The sequence below is a fragment of the Fulmarus glacialis genome, unplaced genomic scaffold, assembly GCF_000690835.1.
Source record: "Fulmarus glacialis isolate BGI_N327 unplaced genomic scaffold, ASM69083v1 Scaffold46495, whole genome shotgun sequence".
Lineage (NCBI taxonomy): Eukaryota > Metazoa > Chordata > Aves > Procellariiformes > Procellariidae > Fulmarus > Fulmarus glacialis.
In genome coordinates this window covers 1-20,394 of record NW_009213242.1, presented here as the reverse complement: position 1 = coordinate 20,394, position 20,394 = coordinate 1, and the positions used below count along the sequence as shown (strand labels likewise).

Sequence of the window (20,394 nt, the reverse complement as noted above, 5' to 3'; positions counted from 1 at the left end):
CCTCCCCACCAGGCGGGCTCCGGCTGGGGACGGCACGGCCTGCAGCAACGCGACTGCCACCAGAATCCTGTCGCAGGCATTACCGCCGCTAACCGTTCTCTTTCACACCGCTTTTAAACTTTACTCTCAGAAGAGGGAGCAGCCCTGCTGAAAGGGCAGCCGGCTGCTTTGCCATCCACCTGCGAGAGGGCTGAACGCGGCCGTCCCTGCTTCCCTATCCCTAACGGGATTCATTTTGTTTAAACCCTAAGAGTTTTGATGAGAAATACGTATGATATATAAGATGGCATTAGTTATAGGAAAACCGCATTCCACTTTTGCCTCTTCTCTGTGGTTTTGTAAAAAGGCTTTCCAACACCAGCGTTGAACTGTTCCCTATCCATGGTAAAAAAGTTAGAAAGTGCATATGTACACAAGTGGATTTTTTAAGATAAAAGCTTGTCGATACGACAATAAAGATGACATCGTGTCTGCCATTTCCAGCAATGTGGGCCGAGATGGTTTCACACCGGGGCCTGAAGTGGCTGAACCCTGCTGCTAATTGATTAATGTCTGCTGCCATTGTCGGCAGCACCCTGCCCATTCAAAGACTATGTCTTTCTTTGACCTAAATAAATGGTTCAACGCGCTAATCCCAACAAAAGGGTTGCTTATGGCCCTAAACCCATTTATGGTGCTCAACTTCATGAATTACCTATTGATTAGTCCTTTTAGTATATTGTTGGCTTTAAGATGAACAAAGCTGAGCTTGGGGCAGCGGGAGTTAATTCACAAGCCAGGTCACACACTCATAAGGTAGGAGTATGACTTGGTCTGATGGGTGCCTGAACTGGAAACCGAACATCCAATGCTGCCTGTCGTCGTGACTCTTCTGTAATATATGGCTTGAAAGTGTTATTTGCTGCCTGCAAACAAGAGTTATTTATTATTCTTTTCTTTTTAGGGCATAGGGTTTGAGTTACTTGCAGAAGGTTTGGTATCACTATGTGTCTCTAGAATGGAACTTTGCTCTCAGTGTGACTTCAGTGACACGTGTAATTGTAAATGTCATTTGCACACCAACGTGAGAGACTCGTACGTGTTACTAGAGTTTGTGGATTAGAGAGCCAGGACATTTGCCAGGAAAAAGGGAAACACGGGTCATGCACGCTGCAGTGTTCTCTGGCTGCGGATCTGATGCAGCCTCCGGCTTCCCTCTCCGCAGCGTGTCGGAGGTTGGGCTGAGCCGCCTTTTGTACCAGCCGGTGCAGTTCTGCTGCCAGGGTACGCGTCTCGGGAATACAGCATCTCCTTATCCCTGGGCAGCTGAGAAGTAGGAGGGGGAAGCACCCCCTGTTTTGAGGTGCAGCTACAGCTCACCTCTATGAATTTGCTTCTTTCTGATTCTTCTTTCAAAAATGTAGTTTTTAGGATTGTTTGAGCAAATGTTGATGACGTTTATATAGATTCATAAAAAGTTTTGTCTCTCTCCTAAGGTTTTCTAACATAACTTTGAAATGTGCAGTGTTACAAAGTAAACAGAAATAATACAAAAAAATGCCCAAACACAGTCATTGAAGTCTGGCTATTGAAAGATACTTAGCTGCCTTCAAGTATTTCGTATCCTAGTCAATCAGTGATAGTCCATTTTTCTTCAGCATTCCCCGCCCCCCCAGCCGTGGAAGAAATGGAAAGTATTTGTTCCCTGAAAATCTTAATAGTTTCTTGAGAACCTCTTGAGTGCTGTACAACGACTCCCTTTTTAAGGGGAGGAAATTTTTGGATGGTTACCTGCTAAAGTTAAGCTCATGTAGCTTTGACACTGTTAGTGAATAACAACAGTAGTTTTAAAATGTTGTTGTGCTTATTTTATGGAAATAAGAGCAGATAAAATCTAATCATATATTAATAGTTTTTAGAATGTTTACACTTAAAATACTTGCTAAACGTTACGTTTGTTTTGGTTTTTTTTAATTATAGCGTATACAAACTGGTATCTTAAAAGCATTTAATAATCCAACTACTAAGACAGCAGATGAAGAAACTAGAAGAAAAGTCAAAGGTATGCAACTCTTTATGGAATACTTTTAAAAATGCACAAGTTTTTAAATACCATTTTCTTCAAAACTGACTATTGCAAACAGCAATCCTGAAGTACTGTAGTTACAAGACTTTTATTATGTATTATTCTAGTGCCATCTAGTGCGTATCTAAAGGATAGAGAGCTTAGTATGTGCTAACTTGCATCTTTGTATGCAGGATAAAGTCTTCCCCTGTATTAATAATGTCTCTTGTAATGATAGGTAGAATTTAATTTTGTTTTCTAAAATAGTTTGCTGCATCTTCAGGTTTGTTATATAGCCACAATTATTGTATCACTCAGAGAGGCCACTTTCCATAAATAAAGCTGATTTCTGTCAGCTGACTGATACTGAGAGCACTCTAAATATGATTACAAACCTAAGATAGGAAGCTGTTTCAAAAGAAGGCATGTTTTTTCAAAACCAGAGGTTTTAAATTCATTTTGGGGTGTGTGTGTTTATGCAAAAGTTCTAATTTGGGGGATTTTGTTTTAATTGAAGTCTTAATAATGATTAAGCTGTTTTGAAAGTCACCCTTCCCAAATCTGCAACAGTTAAGGCATAGAGACGTATTATTTTGTCTCGTTTTTTTTAGAGTTTTATAGTTTCAGAAACCATTTAGAAAGGGTAACAACCTGTCTGCTACCCTAGTGTCTATATCAAGGCAATACAATATTATGTATTCAAAAGAAAACCGAGATTTTATTTAAAAGGCTTGTTCTTGAGAGATACAGTATTATTATTCTGTTACAGTAGGTGGGGAAGGGAAGGATAAAAGGGACCTGTATCACTAAAATATTTTTAAATGTTGAGATAATACAGTATATGATGTATTAGTTATTGTATTGTGTTCAAAACATTTTGAATATGTTTAAAATTGTGCTTTCACAATAAATCTTAGAAAGAATTTTATTGTACTTATAGTGTGGCATTGGATCTGTTATTTTTCACATTTAAAAAAGGCAATGTTTTTTCAGCATATGGAAGAGAGGGTGTGAAGATGAACTTCATAGATAGGATCTTTGTTGGTGAATTGACTAGCACTGTCATGTGTGAGGAATGTGAAAATGTAGGTATTCTGGAATTTGGTTTGATGTGGAATAGATCACATACTGGTTTGATTACGTTGTCCTGAAAGTATAAAATTGTATTGCCAATTTTATACTTGTTTGTTTGTTTGTAAAAACAAGACTTTATTGAAAGTTTCTCATCTAAAATGATTTATTCCTTCTTTAAAGCATTATCCTCCCAAACCTAAGAAGAGGGGTCCTTTGAATTCAAAAAGGATTCAAGTACTGGGCTTGATTTTACATCTAACTTAAAAGCAGGAGGTTCCAAATTCTATAATCATCCGTGTTACACCGCAATTTTATTTAATGTTTTTAAAACACCTATTTATCTTAAAATGTAAATCCTCCTGCCTACTCTTCTGGGATATACCTGAAAATTGGGAATTACTTTGAATTAGTATGAGTGGGGAAATGCTAAAATTACTATTTTTGATAATTAACATAATAAGTCTAATGAACAGCATATTCCTTTCATAATTAATATTACTGACATTTAATCATAAATGCTTCCCATGATCCTTATAATTTTCTTTAACTTTGGAAGAGAAAAAATCTTATTTGCATGACTTTTCTAACTAAATGTTACATTTGTGTTTGGTTTAAAACGTTATATTTCATATTATAGAGATTAAGTAAATCAATCAGTCTGAATAATTAAGCACAGTCCTGCAGTGCCAGGTAAACTTCCCTCTGTGTGATGTGCAGATTACACTTCATTGCTACTAGTATCAATGAAGAACTTCGACTATATACAAAATAGAGCTTTTATGTTTTGTATGTCTCATTTGTTTTTGCTGGATTCTTACATTCTGCCTGCATAGGACTTAGGACTTTGCTAGCTGTAGCCCTTTGAGGAAGAGTTTAGCGTTCGCTTCGCCGGCATTGGCAAAGATATTTTTGACTAATGTTTGTTCATGCAAACTCACTCGTTAGAGGAACCTGTTTGAACATCACTCATCAGGCAGTCTGTCCTCATAGCTACAATAGGTTTGATCTCCTTTATTGCTTTACTGGAACCTAAACCATGCCGAGTCCCTTGCACAACAGGTAAAAATGAGCCTTCAGTCCATATCAAATGTTGCAGGTATTTTCTCTCACAAATATAAGAGAAAGGCAATGATGACAGTAATTGAGGGCATGACTGTGTTCAGTAACTTACATGTACAACATGCTTTTTATGGTTTTTTAAGGCTTTGTTTTTCACAGTCTTTTCAGAGGTAAGATAAGTCAGTTTTGGAAGGAATTTGAGAACAGCAAGGGAGAGAGCTTAAGGAACAGGCTTGGAAGGGATGTTCTAGCCATAAAGGCAGATGGGAAGTGCTGAGAGAGAATGTCTTTAGGTATGATTTGCCAGATATTTCCAGTTTCAGCTTAGATTTTGTATGGTTTATAGATGGCAAAATAAAGCTCCAGTAAAGAAAAGGTTGGGTTTTTTTCACCCCTTTTTTCCCCAGTAATTGGATTTATTTTAACAATTACTAGTGTATGTTATGGTATGAAAATTTCTAATAAAGCTTTTGGCTGTAACCAGTAAGCCTGACTTAACCTTTTCTGAGGGCATCAGGTTAGAAACCATCATCTAACTGTCATTAACCAATCCTTGCTGCTTAACAGTATACGAGGTCAAACGCCTGTGCAAAAGTGTCCAGGATCAGGAAACTCTAAAAGTTAGCTTTCTGCAGAATTGTACCATCTAGAAGGCCCACATGACTTGAAAATCTGCCTGGAGCTCAGAGAAGCTGAGCACCACACTGCTTCTAGGTCCAGTTTGTGCCCAGATGAATGGCCTTGCCCTTCATGTCTGTATGCTGAAATTTTGTGCAGTGTTAGAAAGAAAATCAGAGCTAACTCAAAATAAAAAAAAAAAGGAAAAATGTTTTTGGGAAGTTCTTCATTGTAGTTTGATACATCTTGTAACTAATCAGGTTTTTGTATAGTTTCCGATAATAATTTGATTTAAAACGGGAGCTATGTGCCAAACCCATATATTGTTCTTTGCATTTAATATGCATTTTCTCTTTTTCTTCAAGATTTCAACAGTAAAAGAACCTTTCATTGATCTTTCACTTCCTATAATAGAGGAGAGGGTAAGAAACAGAATATGTAATAAATAAGTATTGCTTCCAGTGGATTGTTTTTACATACCTTTATGAAGATGGTTATGTACATACACAGTTTTGATTTCAAGCCTAAAAATGTATGCTTGTCCATAAATGTGGACACACTGTCATACTGTGTGTTCATTATATGATTTTATGTATATATACACATACATACATACATATATAGACATACAATGTCCTAAGTACATACACTTTAAATTAGTCCAAACTTCGAACAAATGACCATTGTAATTTACAGCATATGTAGTCTGAGATTAGTTTAATTTAGTAGTATTTTTAGTATATACTGATATGAATAGAATGACTATAGACTTTTTTTGAAGGTCCAGAAAGTTAGATTCTAGCCTATTAGTTTGCATCTAGAGAACTGAATCCCTTTGGACTAAAGCGTACCTACGGGATGAGACTGTGTAAAAATGGATAGGCTTTGAATGTATTTATTCTGGTGGTTTTGGCATAAGTATTTCACAGAATGCCTCCATTAGCTGCAGAGGAACTGTGTTCCTTTGAAGGCATATATTCTGGTTTTGCGGGACTAGGGGGGGATGCGTTGGGAGTGGTTCTTCCCCCATCCTGCATATATTCATGTATGTTTAAGGCAAAGTATTTAATGTAAAATTTAATCCTGTATAAAATGTACTTGTCTCCAGACACCAGTTTTGTTCATAATAAATTCTTCATCTTTGTGCACAGTGTGCAGATGTCTGTGGGAATTAAAGCTGTAAGAACATTTTGAGTATCTGGGCCCCTGTGCTTCCTGGCTCACATGTGTAACATCGGAACTTCATGGGTTCTGTTTGAGAGAGCGATGTGGTGGCTTTTAGCATTCACTGCACTTACTTGAGGACGTGCATTACTTTATGGTCGTCTCTTCCCTTTATAGTCTAGATATGCTGCTGCTATTAATGTGATGGGGGATGTGCGGCAGCTCCTTCATCACGCCATAATGGTGGTAGGCTGCACCAGAGACTGACTTATGGGGACCTGTGTCCCCGTTGATAAATTCGCATCTCGTACAGCTATGCATGTGCTTATACAATACTAGAATAGATTATTTGGTATGTATTCTGTACAGGAATTTTGTATCGTTCCTTTTCTTGTGGCTCTCAGTTGATCTTTCAAAGATGTTGACAGTGAGTTTATGATAAACAAAATTAGAAAGTAGTCTTATACCACAACTCAGGGGCCAGTTAATTGGATTTATGTAGGTTACTATTTTCTAAAGTAAAGGAAAAAAACCCACTTACATTCATTTTTTCTGTAGGTTGCAAAGGAATACAAAATTGGCATATTTCCTTTCCTAATTTCCCATCTAATTTCTTAGGTTGCAAAACCTGTGCCTTTGGGAAGAACAGGTAAAGGTAAAAGTGTACAAGAGGCAGATCTTGGTCAATATAACTGTTCTTCTATCACTACACTGAATAATCAACCCAAAATTGTCAAGAAACACACTTTAACAAAAGATAAGGTAAGAACTTAAATACTCGCACTAACCGGTCATCTTGAGTTTATTCTGAAGTTTCTAGGGCTCTAGGGGTGGGAGTTTTGACACCTATCAGTGTGTGGGGGGTTGTATACATATAGCTGAGATAGACTTGTTTTAAAGTAGTTAGGTCATTATTAGAAGTGTGAGAAATGACAGTCATTGGGAACTATTTAGTTTTCAGTTACAAGATTTCATTTGTAAGGGAAAAAAAATAATCTGCAAGTTAGTTTCAATTCATGTTGCTTTTGGTTTTGTTGACTGCTTTTCTTTTGGTGTCCTCATAGTTTTTTTCTGGTTGCAATCACAAGAACTGTAATGCTGGCTAAGAGAGCAGGCAAGTCTGCGTTAGTGCCATCCAAGGGATTAGTTGGCAGTGGGTACAACAAAAATAGTACAGCCAGCAGAGACTCTTGGAGACCGAGAGCACGGTTTCCGTGATCTGCTTGGCCTTCATCAGCCCGAAGGTTGGGGAGCTCGGTTCAGCCCGTCTCTAGTGCAGCCTCCTAATACAGTTCTTTCTGATGGTAGCAAAAGGGTTCTGCAAATATGCCAGCCTAACAGAATTGATTATTTGTATGTATTAGCGTTTACAGATTAAAAGAAATCTGTAATAATTACTGTGCACATATATTATTGTTAGTGAAACATGACAAAGGCTCTCATTCTCATTATTGTCATATAATGTCATTAGATGTCATATACTATCACTATTAACATTCTTTTTTTTAATAAGTCTTATCATCCATATAGGGTTATGTGGCCAATTAGAATCTTAATAATAGTGTTAATACTGATACATAAAACATGATTACTGAAATGTTTTCAAAATTAAGAAAATAAAATATAGTATGGATTCAATAAACTAGACTAAACACACTAATAAAAAGGAAGCAATAACTCTGCTTTTGGTAAGAATGGAGAAAGTGACCTATTAAATATGTCTGTCTAACTGGTGAGGCTTTGTGATTCTCCACTCCCCCTCCATCTTTTCAGACATGTATTTATCATTACTTTAGACTTTTTTTGAATGATCTTCAGTGTAATATATCTGTTCTGCAGTAAAACTTCTAATGCAAAACAAACAGTTGTTGAAGGCAATCAGAGTTTGTTGATGTTCTGTAACTTCAGTTCATCAGTTTGTAAGTTTGCTTGTGAAAATGGGGATGTCCCATGGGTGGTTTTGTAGGCAACAGAGTACCTGAACACTGGTTGTTAGGCTTTTCTCCTGAAATGGGGAGCTTCACAATTTTGAGAATTTTTTGACTGCTGTTTACATAATACCCCTGAACACTAGCAGTAATTTCAGACAAGTTCCTCTCCCTCTTCTCTATTTATAAAGCAAGCAAGCTTAACTGAGACAAGAAATGGTCCTAATGGAAACAGTTTTGGGGGTTTATAATGATTTTTATTGGGATTTTATTCTTTTTTTGCTAAACTGTTAATTTGCTTTTAAGTTTAAGGACTAGAATTATGAAGTCCGTACATTTAGTGTAGGTTTAAACCCTGTTTAAGAAAATATTCAGGAATATTTTTTGTCTTTCACATGGACTTCATTTAGACTTAAGTTCTTGCTTAAAGTTTAAAACTGAGTATGTGCTTGAGGATTCTTCATGAATTGAGTCTATGGTATATTAAGGGATAGACTGAACAAAGTTCAGTGCCTGCAAGTTAGGCAGTTACCTGTAGTGCCTAACATTTTGCTACCCATGACCTGGAGTGGGATCCAAAACAAAAACAGTCCAGAAACTCTCTCTACCAAATGAGAAGCTACCTAAAGATAGTCAGTAGGAAATATTAAACAGAAAGCCATGTCTAAAATTACACTTTCAGTGCAGCTTAGGCACATGACCAGGTGCGCAGAAGGGTATTTCCTCCGCTTAGGTTCCCTGTTATGGAAGCCATGTGTGGAAGTTAGTTTCTGTACTTTGTTCTGTGAAAGCACTGATGTGAGCTTAACTTGTGCTGTGTGTCACTTTGTTTGTGTGTTTAAAAAGTATTTTCTTACTAATGCCAGGAAGTGGAGGGTGCAAGTGCAGGGCTCCTGACAGGCAGGGGGAATTTCGAGCCTTATTTTAGGAATGTGCCTAGGCTACAGGTTATGAGGTCATGACAATTTTAGATTCTTTTACTTCATGTCTGAGTGAGCTCTACTGGAAAGCTCTGTGCCCTGTGGGGGACCATAAATACTCTCCTGAAACAGGTCCTAAAACACTAAATACATGTGAAGAAAAAAGGTAACAGAATAACCATATAAAAAACTGACAGGAGAAGAGAATGAGACGGAAGTAGCAAAAGGACATGTGGTAGAAACAAAGGAAAGAATGGAAAGAAGAACGTGCAGACAGGAGAAGAGGCCTAAAACTCGAAACTCTTGAGGTTAATGGGAGGATTCCCACTGTCATCACTGGAATTTTGATCCAACTCAGATAAAGGAAAAAGCAAAAGGGAAGGGAATTTGCTCATTTCTTTTGGAAAGAAGCCAAACGAAAGAAAAGAATCATGAACACTTATAAATCACTTAAAATTATGGCAGCTTTAAGTTGTGTTTGTTGTTTTTTTTTTTTTTTAAATCTATAGTAGTAGTTTTCTGTGGCAGCAAATTTGTGGGTTTTTTTTCTTGCAATCTTCATAAAATAGAAAAAATCAACTTCATATAATATACAAATTAGCAAACATACGATTAGGGATGCTTTATTTAATTCTAAGACAAATGCCTCCAAGGTGAGTTGAATTTTCTTCTGGAGCTGCTCATCAGCTAAGGCCTCTGATGGGAGGTTAGGGGACTAGCTTAAGCATGAGAACCTTTTAGAAGCTTAAGTTAGATTAAGTGAATGCCACTTCACATGCGCCATCCACAGCTGTCACAAAGTGAATGTAATTAGTTGTGAGAAGTATTGATCTCACAGTAAGTAAATGCTCTTGGCTGACTGGGGTGTAGGTTTCTAATCCTAAATTGGTTTAAAAAGATCTTGAGGAGATCAACTAGCTTAAACACGTGAGAGATGGAGAATATAAAATAATGGGTTTAATTTGCTTTGAATTTGTCATGTTTCAAAAGCTATGTTAGATCACAGATCTGTTTTCTTTTTCTCCCCTACATTACTGAAATAATAATGCCATAATTTACAGAATCAATTGAACCAGGAGAGACGGCTTGCCAGAAAAGCTTCCTCTAATGAAGAAGAAAAAAGTCCTGTTATCATGCAGGAAAAAACCAAAAAGCTTGAGCTTGAAGGTAGCTCTGGCGTCTTGTACTCCAAAGACACAACTGCTGACTCCGCTGTAAATGGAAGTCAGACGGATGGCAGTGAGAAGGAAGCCAGCCGCTCTGAAAGCAGCTTTGATGCAGACAGTGAAGCCTCAGAAAGCGAAAGTGCTTCTAAGCAAACAGCTTTCAGCCCGTCCAGCAACATGTCTGGTTTGCACGTCAACCACGTAAATGTTAAAATGCCGCATAACAAACCAAGTGACAGTAATGATGAGATGCTTTCCAGTGCCATATCCAAACTCAGCCTCTGTGGTACTATAAATGAAGATAAAAAATCGAGCCGTGGGGATCCAGCATTAGGTTTATCGAATAATTCCATGTTCTCAGTAGACAAAGCCCCGCTATCCCAAAACCCTCAAAATGCTTTCCAGACGCTTTCCCAGAGCTACATAACTAGCTCAAAGGAATGTTCTGTTCAGTCCTGCCTTTACCAATTCACCTCTGTAGAGCTCCTGATGGGGAACAACAAGCTTTTATGTGAGAGCTGCACAGAAGGGAAACAGAAGTATCAGAAGAAAACCAACTCCACAGGTAAAGTGCTTGTATCTGTCTGGACACTACAGAATTGCCCCTCAAAACCTGTGCACTCGCTGCTGTTTCATTGCTCCAGCATGGGCCTCCCCCTTGTGGCTACACAGAAAATGTCTCCTCAAGCACAACTTGCTTGTTACGACTTAAAACTTCATCCTGCGAAGGCAACAACACTAAATTTCATATTAGAACATAATCGTAGATGTAACTTAGAATTTATTTTGCATCTTTTCTTTATTTTATCCAAGATAAGTAATTTAAAGATGACTATAAACTGAATAGGTTCATTGTTCGATATTCATCTTTGCTGCTGTTTCTGTTCTTTACAATCTTAGAAGCTTTGAAATAAATGCTGTAATATTCAGCTCTAGCAACTTACATACTCAGGGAAGGAATGTAATTAAGTATGTAAGAGGGGAAAAAAAAGACACTTGTAATGAAGAGGGGAAAAAAAACTTACAAAGATTTGTAAGAATGGAGATGAGAGAGAACTACCTTCTTGTGACAATGTTCTCCTCGATGTTTGTATAGCCCAAGCAGACCATTAGGGTTCACTGAGTAAGAAAAACAATTTAAATATAATGAAAAATAAACTTTTAAAAAGGACTGGAGGATTTTTTTTGATTTATAGTAATTCAGAAGGTTAAAAAAATTAAGCTTTTCTGATTATTTGTAAATAAAATATAAAGGGAGGTCTTACAGTAACAAAAAATTGCCCGTTAGCTGTCCATTTATAGATATCTGGAGAGATACAAGTTAAGCATGTGTAAATTCAGAAAAATTAAATCTAAAAATAGTATTTTATAATCATTCATTTATCATTATTGGACTGAGAGTAAGTGCTATACAAATAATATTTTGGTGCCATGGGCATAGTGAAAAATGGAAAAGGAAGTCAGTTCACGACTAATTATTAATTTTTTTCCTTCTAAAACAAAAGATTTAAGAAGTCACCTACTTTTACGTTAAATGCTTCATTCTACTTCAAATGAAATATTTTCCTTTGGACATGTGTAAAACCAGTAAATTAATTAATTTTTGCAGCGAAAAAATTGCTGGTGGCATGTTCCCTTTTACTGTATAGCTAACCACTGAGCTACTTTTAGTAAGAGCCCTGGGTTCAATTCCCTTTACACCATGGGGGGGTTGGAGTCCCCATATCCCAATCCTGTGGGCTCAAGCCAGCAGGTTATGAGGCATCCTGAAGTAGACACCCCTCTTCAGACCTTTCTCTTAAATAAGCACAAAGTATGTAGTCATTCAGAAGGAACTGAAGAATGGAAAATTAATCTCTATCTTAGTGGTTAGGACATTAGCATAGATAAAGAGACCTGTGCCTTCCATTTCTTATTCCAGTGATCATCTATTTATTTCAGGTGAAATGGTTTTAACAGGAAAGTTGGGTACTACAGTAACAGACAACGTAGGTATCTCAGTGTGCAAGCTGACCTAGATAGTGTACATGCTTCCAACTTTTGATCTGATTTGCACAGGATGGGCTAAAATAATGCTCAGATTTGGCAGATTATGTTTATTAAAAACTAGAAAAATGAGAAAATATTTTTCTGTTACTCCACAAAATTTACTTTGCATTTTATATAACATGGACAAAATCATTGCAACATAGATCTATTCTGTCAGATGTTTAAAAAATACTTAAATTCTGTGTGACTGCCTTCACTTTACAAATTATTTTGATATTCATAAATACAGAAAAGAAAATGGAAGGTGTCTACACAAATGCTCGGAAACAGCTGCTGATTTCTTCAGTTCCTGCTATTCTTATTCTCCATCTGAAAAGATTCCACCAGGTAAAAAGCCAAAACCCTCTTGTATATTCCTCTGCCCCACTGGTGGACAGTTCTTTAAGTGTCGTGCATATCAATATTTGCTTTTTATATGGAGAACTGGTAGAACCACTATTTGCAACATGCTTATGTTTTTTTGACTGTCTAATACCTTCAGACTGCATTTAGCCATTCAGATGTATCCAGGGAAACCTCTTACATGTCCATCATGCTTATGTGTAGCAGGCACTGTATTGAAAACATAACAAAGAATGTTTAAATCAGTTACAAACTTACTCTTGGTTTAATAGTATAGGAATACACCTTAGCTTTAAAAAGCTTCCTAATAAAAATACTTATTTTACAGTCTTTTTTTTTTTCTTTTCCTTTGGAGGCTGGTTTGAGTCTACGGAAAGTAAATAGGCATGTGGATTTCCCACTGATTTTAGACTTAGCACCATTTTGTTCTGCATCTTGCAAGGTACACTTTCAAATCTTTATTTTTATTGTACTTCAACAGTTGTTGTCCTGAGCACAAGTTAAACTGGATTGATGATGATGATGATGATGTTTATTATTGCTTCCTTTCCTAGAGAAATTATAGAGTGAATGTTTTCAAATTGTATCCCGAGGTCAGAATTGTAACTAATTGAAATTCCATTCGTATCAAGAGTATCACGGATGTTAACTAGTATTAGTTAAGCTATGGTACCCTGATGGTGTTAGTATATCTAACAGCATTAAGGACAAGTATTGCTGCTTCCATGGTAACTAAATTCAATTAATAGACTATTGAGTATTTTTAATAGATTTGTTTCACCCTTGGAAATGCTGTAGATGTCTGTTTGCTTCTTTTAAAGTAATAGTGTTGACAGCTAGTTAAGATATCTGTAAAATTCATTGTGAAATAATTTATCTTTGTTTTCTGTGTTTCTGGGAATGCAGAATGTTACGGATGGTGCAAGAGTGCTATATAGTCTTTACGGAATAGTGGAGCACAGTGGGTCAATGAGAGGTGGTCATTATGCGGCGTATGTGAAAGTCAGGACACCCTCCAAGAAATTACTAGAGCATATTTCTACCACTAAAAATGTTCTGGGTATGTACAAACAGAGCCTCCTTTCTTTGTGAGTAAAACCAAAAGCAACCACTGGCTACAGCTCCTTATCCTTGAGGGGATTTATAGCAAATAATTGTTTTAGCTCAGAATATTCTGTTATTTTTAGGGCCACATAAATAAATTCTTTTTTTTTTCTGTTACACCCAGTACATGACCTACTTCTGTATTAACCCCACATAGATCTGAGTGAATAATGGAATTTTGGTTCAGTTATTAAACAGAGAATTGATGGAAAACTCTTCTCTCTTTCCTAGTCAAAATAATATGTCCAGATGAATAGTTGTGCCCAGTAAAGTGTAATTATTGGTATTTGAAAATGTTCTAGTACAAGAGCTGAATCCATGACAATTTAAATTAAATTTTCTGTCTATTTGAGCATTTGACCTACCTTAAGATGGAAATTTTTTAATGCTTAAAAATCTGGAATACTCTGGTTTAATGTGAACAGCAAGAAACTTTTTCATGGAGGATATGAGGTTTGCTGTAGGGTTTCTGCTGGTATTTTGAGAACAGCACACTAGTTCTTATTAATATATTTTGGGTCTGCAGAATGAAATAAGGTTCTAGGATAGAATCTGTTAGTGAATGATTTGTGGAGGCAAGAATGTTGAGCTGTCAGAGCAAGGTAAATATATTTCCTGTTTCCCTTCGTGGGGGGAATGAGAATCAAGCACTATCCTGTCTACCCTGTGTAGTATCACTCTGCATTTGAAGCTCATTTCCCTAAAGGACAATTTCTTATATTATTTTTGAAATGAAAGTCCCCCTCAGTCTTATGCTTCCCTTGCAATGATTATTAGAACAGATTAGATCTTTTTGTGTTCTTAATTTCACACTGGTCAACTTCTGAAATACGATTTTTTTCTATGTCAGAACTGGTTGTAACTTAATGTTATAACTCAGTAAACTGTACTTGAAATGTCTCAGGCTTTTTTGAAAAAATATTAAAAAAGCAACAGCAGCATACATTTGCAAGCATTGTCTTCCACCAATTTCTCTTACAGTACTCTTTGACACGGACTGCATCTAAGTCATGAGTTATTCTTGTGGGTTAGAAGCTTCTCTTGCTTTTTGAAATATCCACTGTATTTGTTTGATGATGATGCGAAAGACAAGAAACAACTTCTTTTGCTTTTGCATTTCAGGTTTAAAAGAAGCCATGGGAGCATCAGGAGGACAATGGGTGTATGTTAGTGATGCCCATGTTCAGATGGTTCCAGAATCAAGAGTACTAAATGCACAAGCATATCTACTTTTTTATGAAAGATTATTACTATAATTCTCAACAGTTTAATTTAAAAGATGGTAGTGGTTATTTAGTTTATCTTATTTAAAGCTGCAGTGGTAAGAGTACCTGTAAATATCGTGCCTTTATCTTGTAGAGAATTTATCGTATGTTGACTCTAAAGTTCAGTCAAGCTACTATAAATATCTGAATGGTTCTCTTAAAGCACGCACTTTGCCAAACATTTAAAATTCCTGGATTCATTAAAATCCAGTACTGTTAGAATGTAAGATGATGTCCTATCCTACTGAGGTCTGTGGAAAGTTTGTTCTTGATTTTAATAAAGATAAGCTTTCACCTATAGTTCTGCAACAGTTGAGAATAAAAACACTGATAGCGTCAAGTGCCTGGATTTGCTGGTGTACAGTAACAATATAAAGTATTTCAACTTTTTGTGATCTAGTCCAGATCCTTCCCGTCACTGGGTTGGATGTCAGCTGTTAAGATTTCTGCAGACAAGAACCTGTCAAATCGTGTTGCTTCCACATGTAGTAATTGGAAAGCACAGTGCTTCCAGAATGGAGTAACAACAGCTGTCTCTGGGTAATGCTGCAGTGCACCTTCCTGATAGAGCTGGGAATAGATTGGGAAAATACAGCTTCTACAAAGTGACAGTGAATCCTCAGACACCCAGTACCCTTTCAGCTGTCTCCAACTGGCACTGGTATAGCAATGTACTCCTGTTTTAACATAAATATATACATACTTGGTGTGCATATGTATATCCTCTGATATATATATATACACGTGTGTGTGTGTATATATGCACACCATAAATACATCAATATATATTGTCATTTTACCTACTAGGAAAGAGAATTGCAAATACTTCTGTATTTAGTAAATTGTCAACTTCATAATTATGACAATGTACAGCATATAAGCCTGTGTATGAATATGTATGGGGTTTAAGTGTAACTGGGAAATTCTGTTACTTTTGGTTCTAAACATGAATTTGTTTATCTGTTCCTGAATACTTTTCTCACAGGAGTAATAAACTATAAATTATTTTTGCACTGTGTGTGTGAGTTGGACAGTAAATGATGACTTTTGCCCTCTTTCACATGTCTGGGCTTCCCTTTGTCATCAGCGGAGGACAGCAGGTGTCCTAGTGGCAGAACTTGTTTCTGTATCCTGGTGGCAGAACTTGTTTCTGTATCCTGTTTGACTGCCCTGTTTTGAGTTGTTACTTCCTTTGGTAATTTCTCGTTTCCATCCCAGAGAGTAACAGATACATTTTAAGGTCAAAATCAGATAACTACTTTGAAGCTATGTGGTAATTAATTTATTTAATAAGCAGTTACTTAAATACAAATTACTTCTGTAACAGTTCTATCCTGTCCAACTTGCTCTTTGGTAGACAAAAGACTACGTTTATTTCTGCTTACTATTTTCATTTATGGAAATGTTTTTTGGTGAAAAAACATGCTGTCCCTATTACTATCTCCACCACGTGTTGTCATACCTACTTGCATGACTTTGCTATTCTCTAGTTCTGTTTCAGAGCTTCATCCCACCTGCATTCACTCTTTTGTATAAGAAAATAGCAAAACATGCCATAGTTGCCTTTGCTCAAAATGCTGAGGTATATTTTACGGCCACATTACTAGTATATACTTGTGCAGGCACTAAGGATTGTTAGGCCATAAAATTGATTGTCATAACCAAGTGACCTAAACAGAAAATTAGGCTATGCATTTTAGCCAACACAATCATTTTTTTCCTCCACAGATTAAAATTGTCTCAGTCTACCCAAAAGTAGTAAAACTCAGGGAAGCCAAGCAGTCAACTTTAACCATCTGTGTTCCAACTAAATACATTTTAACCTGAATCTACACTAGGAAAGAAAGAAAAAAAATAATGTTTAGACTAGAGTTGGTTAAAATATGTTAATTATCTTTTGCCTCCTTATTTTCCCATACCCTTCACCCACCTACACACACCTTCCCCCTCTTTATATATAGCTGATCAAAATTCAAAATTAGTTCTGGGCAAGAGTCACAGCAAATACCAACTAAGTTTCACTTCTGTGACACAATCTTGCTAGGAGACCACAGATGAAGTGTATTTCATCCACCTTAAAGCAGACAGACTGACCAGATGAGGCCTGAAGTTCCTAGTTTTGCCGACTTAAGTTCAGTAGTTTTACAGAAGTACCTATATTAATCTCCTACTTTTTAGCCTCGAACTGCCTCCCTAGAGTACAAAACTAGGAGAGAAACAGAACAAGGTTCTTAACTTGTTATTTCTTATTTTTAATGCTATTTTCAGGAATCTCTTGAGGTGGTCTTCGCTTCTCTTTAACCGGAGTTGACACACTGTTTGGACTGCTGAAATCTTCCCAAGGGGACATACTGACTAGGATGCCATGAAAGATGCTGGCAGGGTTATTTCCTCATTAACAGCCAGGGGACATTTCCTTGCTATTAAGGTATTCTATAGAACATGGAGAGAAAACTGCATGGAAAAAAGCCAACACCTTTATCCGAGATAGCCACCACTGTTGCTCCTGGATGAGGCTTCCTGAGTTGAAATGAAAAGCAGTGTTAGCAGCAACTCCAGTAAGTTCAGAGTCAGGAACAGGTATGAAAATATTATAGAGGAAACACTCTCTAAAAATGAGGGCAACAGGTGAAGTTACAGCTTTAGAATGAAGAAATGATGACTACCGCGACGTCATACAAAATTTTAGATGCAAGTCACACTTAATGTGTCCTTTAAGACATAGGGGTTTTTTTTTTTTGTGGCAAAATTTGGCTCCAAAGCAAGTGATTGTACATAAATACGCATACTGAAGACTTGTTATAGTTCCTTATCAGGAATTGCAAGAGAAGGTCAGAGCGTTCCAGGAAAACAGGGGTGTACATCCTATATTTGCTAAAACGTTGAACATGATTCTAGAGGCTATTTGCGAAGTCTAGGAACTCGTTGTTTCCTGCAACTGCCAGATGCGTGCACACTACTGAAAAGCTACGTGTTTTCAGAATTTAACTGAAGGGCTCTAAAGTTTAAGACTCTCCTTAAAATATCTTCTGTTACCAGACCAAAAATCTTTTCAGGCCTGCAGCATCTACTCTTCATAGAGATACACCATACCTTTGTGGTCCCCCCCCACCCCAAGAAAGTGCAGTAGTCTGCTTCTTCATGTGGAATACCTTAGAAATGGCTTTCTCTTCGTCCCACTCTTCTCTTCTCACAAGGGCACCACTGTTTCCTTCATCAGCCTCATCTGTTCTTTATGTTTTCGGGGCCTCCATAAGCCTGTGTGTCAATGTCTTTTCTTTCATCGATCCTTAACCATAACATAATGTTTCCCAGTCCCATCACTTGCTGAGTGACTCCTGAGCAGCACTCTGCTGACCAGTCACAAGACAGTGCCTTTAAAACAATGAGAAAGAAAGCAAAGTAAATATTTCCTCACTCTTCAGTAAGTAAACCTAATTTATGAGAAGTACTTGATTTGCATATGGACAACTGGAACCCCTTACAAAAGTTTCCCCAGAGCAGAGGCATCAACAAAGACGGCTCTATCAGCTAAGGAGTTAGTCCAGATTATAGTCTTTCTCCTCAGAAAGAACTTTGTTATCTTTCAATTTATATACCATTTATGCTATATATGGCAAAAAGTGATGGGGATATTTATTATACTAACCTATCTACACCAATGCATGTAGAGACATCATGCTTGTATAAGTCTGTTCTCCTAAGAGAGTGCTACAAATACTTAGTGGTGAAGGAAAAACAAACCAACCAACCAACCCTAAACTTCTCTGCCCAAAATGTACACACTGTAATCGTCTTTGTTTAGAAAATGAAATCCATGCAGCCTGCCAAACCTTCGTCCCCTATTCCCATCTGTGTGTATCAATGAAGTGCTCCTGCTTATGGATTTCAAGTGGTAGCAGGTGAGAGTGGTTTATAAATTCAGTAAAAGGCTGACATGTCTTAACTTCACCATTTGCTTCTCTTTGGACTTCTTTTTTATACGAACACAAACTGAATCATAAAGGGACATGAAATTAATGCATCTATGTTCTCAATCCATTACAAAAATCTTATTTGAACATACTAGTAACAAACCAAGATTTGGAAAGGAATAATTTCTTGAGGAGAAACTTTAAGATGTATTAAAATGGGAACAAAGAAAGCATTTGAATACAACTCTTATGTTAGCAAAAATTAGCAAATCCAATTTTAATTAAAAAGTGGTAGCATACTTCACAAAACAACTTCACAGCAGCCTGATTGAACAAAAATTTGATATTCCTCAGTTTTCACCAGCTGGAAACTTTTTTGTTGTGCCCTGTACACGTTTATGCGTTTGTACAAAGATTTATTTTTTTCTAATTTTCAGTAAAACCCCTTTCAGTCTAATTATTTTAGAATGGATTACTTTTGCTTCTGTAGCTATTTACTGTGTCTTAGGATGTCATTTTGCCAGCTCTTTCAGCTGTTTGTACCTCTCCCATCGGTGTGTTCAAATAAACTGCAGAAACAGTGGGAAAGTGATTATTCAAAATTATTCAAAATCTATTTTTTGTAAACCGAGATTATAAAATATATTTTCAGACAGAAGTCTGTTAGTGCAAGTCAAAACACTTCCTTTGCACAACATTATATAAAAAGTCTAAGGGAATTTATTTGTTACAATAAAACAATTGCAATGCACTGTAACTACTTTTAAGACGACTTGGTATACATTCAATTTATATAAAATTATAAATACTTCTGTCTTCATTGATATTAGTAGAAAAACTATTTTTTAAGTGTCAAGAATGTTTCTTACGTCTATTGCAGCTTCCAATATTTTTCCAGTACAAAATATAAAGGTGCAGTACTGCTTTTAAAAGAAAACAGAAAAGCATTTATTTTGAGTAGGTTTATGACTTCTTAACACTCACCTCATTGCTTTGCTAGGTTAGTTTTTTGTTTTTGAGCTGTGTAGCTTGGGGATCATTACAGTGAACTCTGTAATGAAACCACCATGTCAATGGCAGCCATTCCCTCTTTAGCCATTTCACAAAGTTGAGTTCTGATTCTACTGTCATTTATGCACGGGGATAATCCCCAAGATGTTCATATGTGCTTGCACTTACACAAAAGACAATCCAAGTAATCAAAAAAACCCGTTGCTAAGTCCAAAATACTTGTGAGCAATAAATCAAGCATGTTAAGTGTTTCATCTTGTTTTCATTCATTTACTTTTTTCATCTGTTTGAACTAATAGTCTAACTCTACTCTGCAGGTATTTAAATAACAAATAATATTTTCAGAATTTTACTACAGTACTTATACATTGTACACTTTATTTGTAGACTTCTAATTCCAAATATTACTAAGTAAACAGGGCATTAAACACAGACCGTATTTAAAAAAACAAACACAAGTCTGATCAGTTTTCCAATCTATCCTAGGTGCTTTAACGAGTTTCTCAGAATAAAACTGCTGTTTGTCTTCTCTTCATTTTGTGTTTCCATCTATGTTACATATTATTTGACAAATGTATAAATAAGGCATCCAAGCATTTGGAAAACTGTATTGTTTAAATATAAGCTTTACGTTGTACAATTGACTTCACAAAGCTTCCATTTTTTTCCCAACTAAAGAGAGAATATTTTTTCCTTTCATCTTGCGTCATGACCCGCCTAGTGGATGAGGGAAAGG

The 20,394-nt window shown here is 36.6% G+C and overlaps 1 protein-coding gene across 1 annotated transcript; it reads left to right on the top strand.

Moving 5' to 3' along the window:
* The first annotated feature begins 1,142 nt into the window (after positions 1-1,142).
* On the top strand, positions 1,143-15,740 carry LOC104071141 (ubiquitin carboxyl-terminal hydrolase 45-like). Its single transcript, XM_009578126.1, has 10 exons — positions 1,143-1,244; positions 1,960-2,041; positions 3,038-3,129; positions 5,161-5,217; positions 6,578-6,721; positions 9,869-10,538; positions 12,252-12,349; positions 12,720-12,806; positions 13,271-13,424; positions 14,591-15,740. Exons 1-10 carry the CDS (start codon positions 1,143-1,145, stop codon positions 14,722-14,724), a joined length of 1,620 nt encoding a protein of 539 aa, XP_009576421.1. The 3' UTR covers positions 14,725-15,740.
* Positions 15,741-20,394: the final 4,654 nt, after the last annotated feature.

What these genes read in the sequence shown, in the direction of transcription:
- LOC104071141 (XM_009578126.1), top strand. Translation starts at nt 1,143, where the DNA reads ATGCACGCTGCAGTGTTCTCTGGCTGCGGATCTGATGCAGCCTCCGGC. An exon ending in GCCGCCTTTTGTACCAGCCG is followed by an intron (nt 1,245 to 1,959) that starts GTGCAGTTCTGC and finishes TTTTAATTATAG; the next exon opens with CGTATACAAACTGGTATCTT. An exon ending in TACCACTAAAAATGTTCTGG is followed by an intron (nt 13,425 to 14,590) that starts GTATGTACAAAC and finishes TTTGCATTTCAG; the next exon opens with GTTTAAAAGAAGCCATGGGA.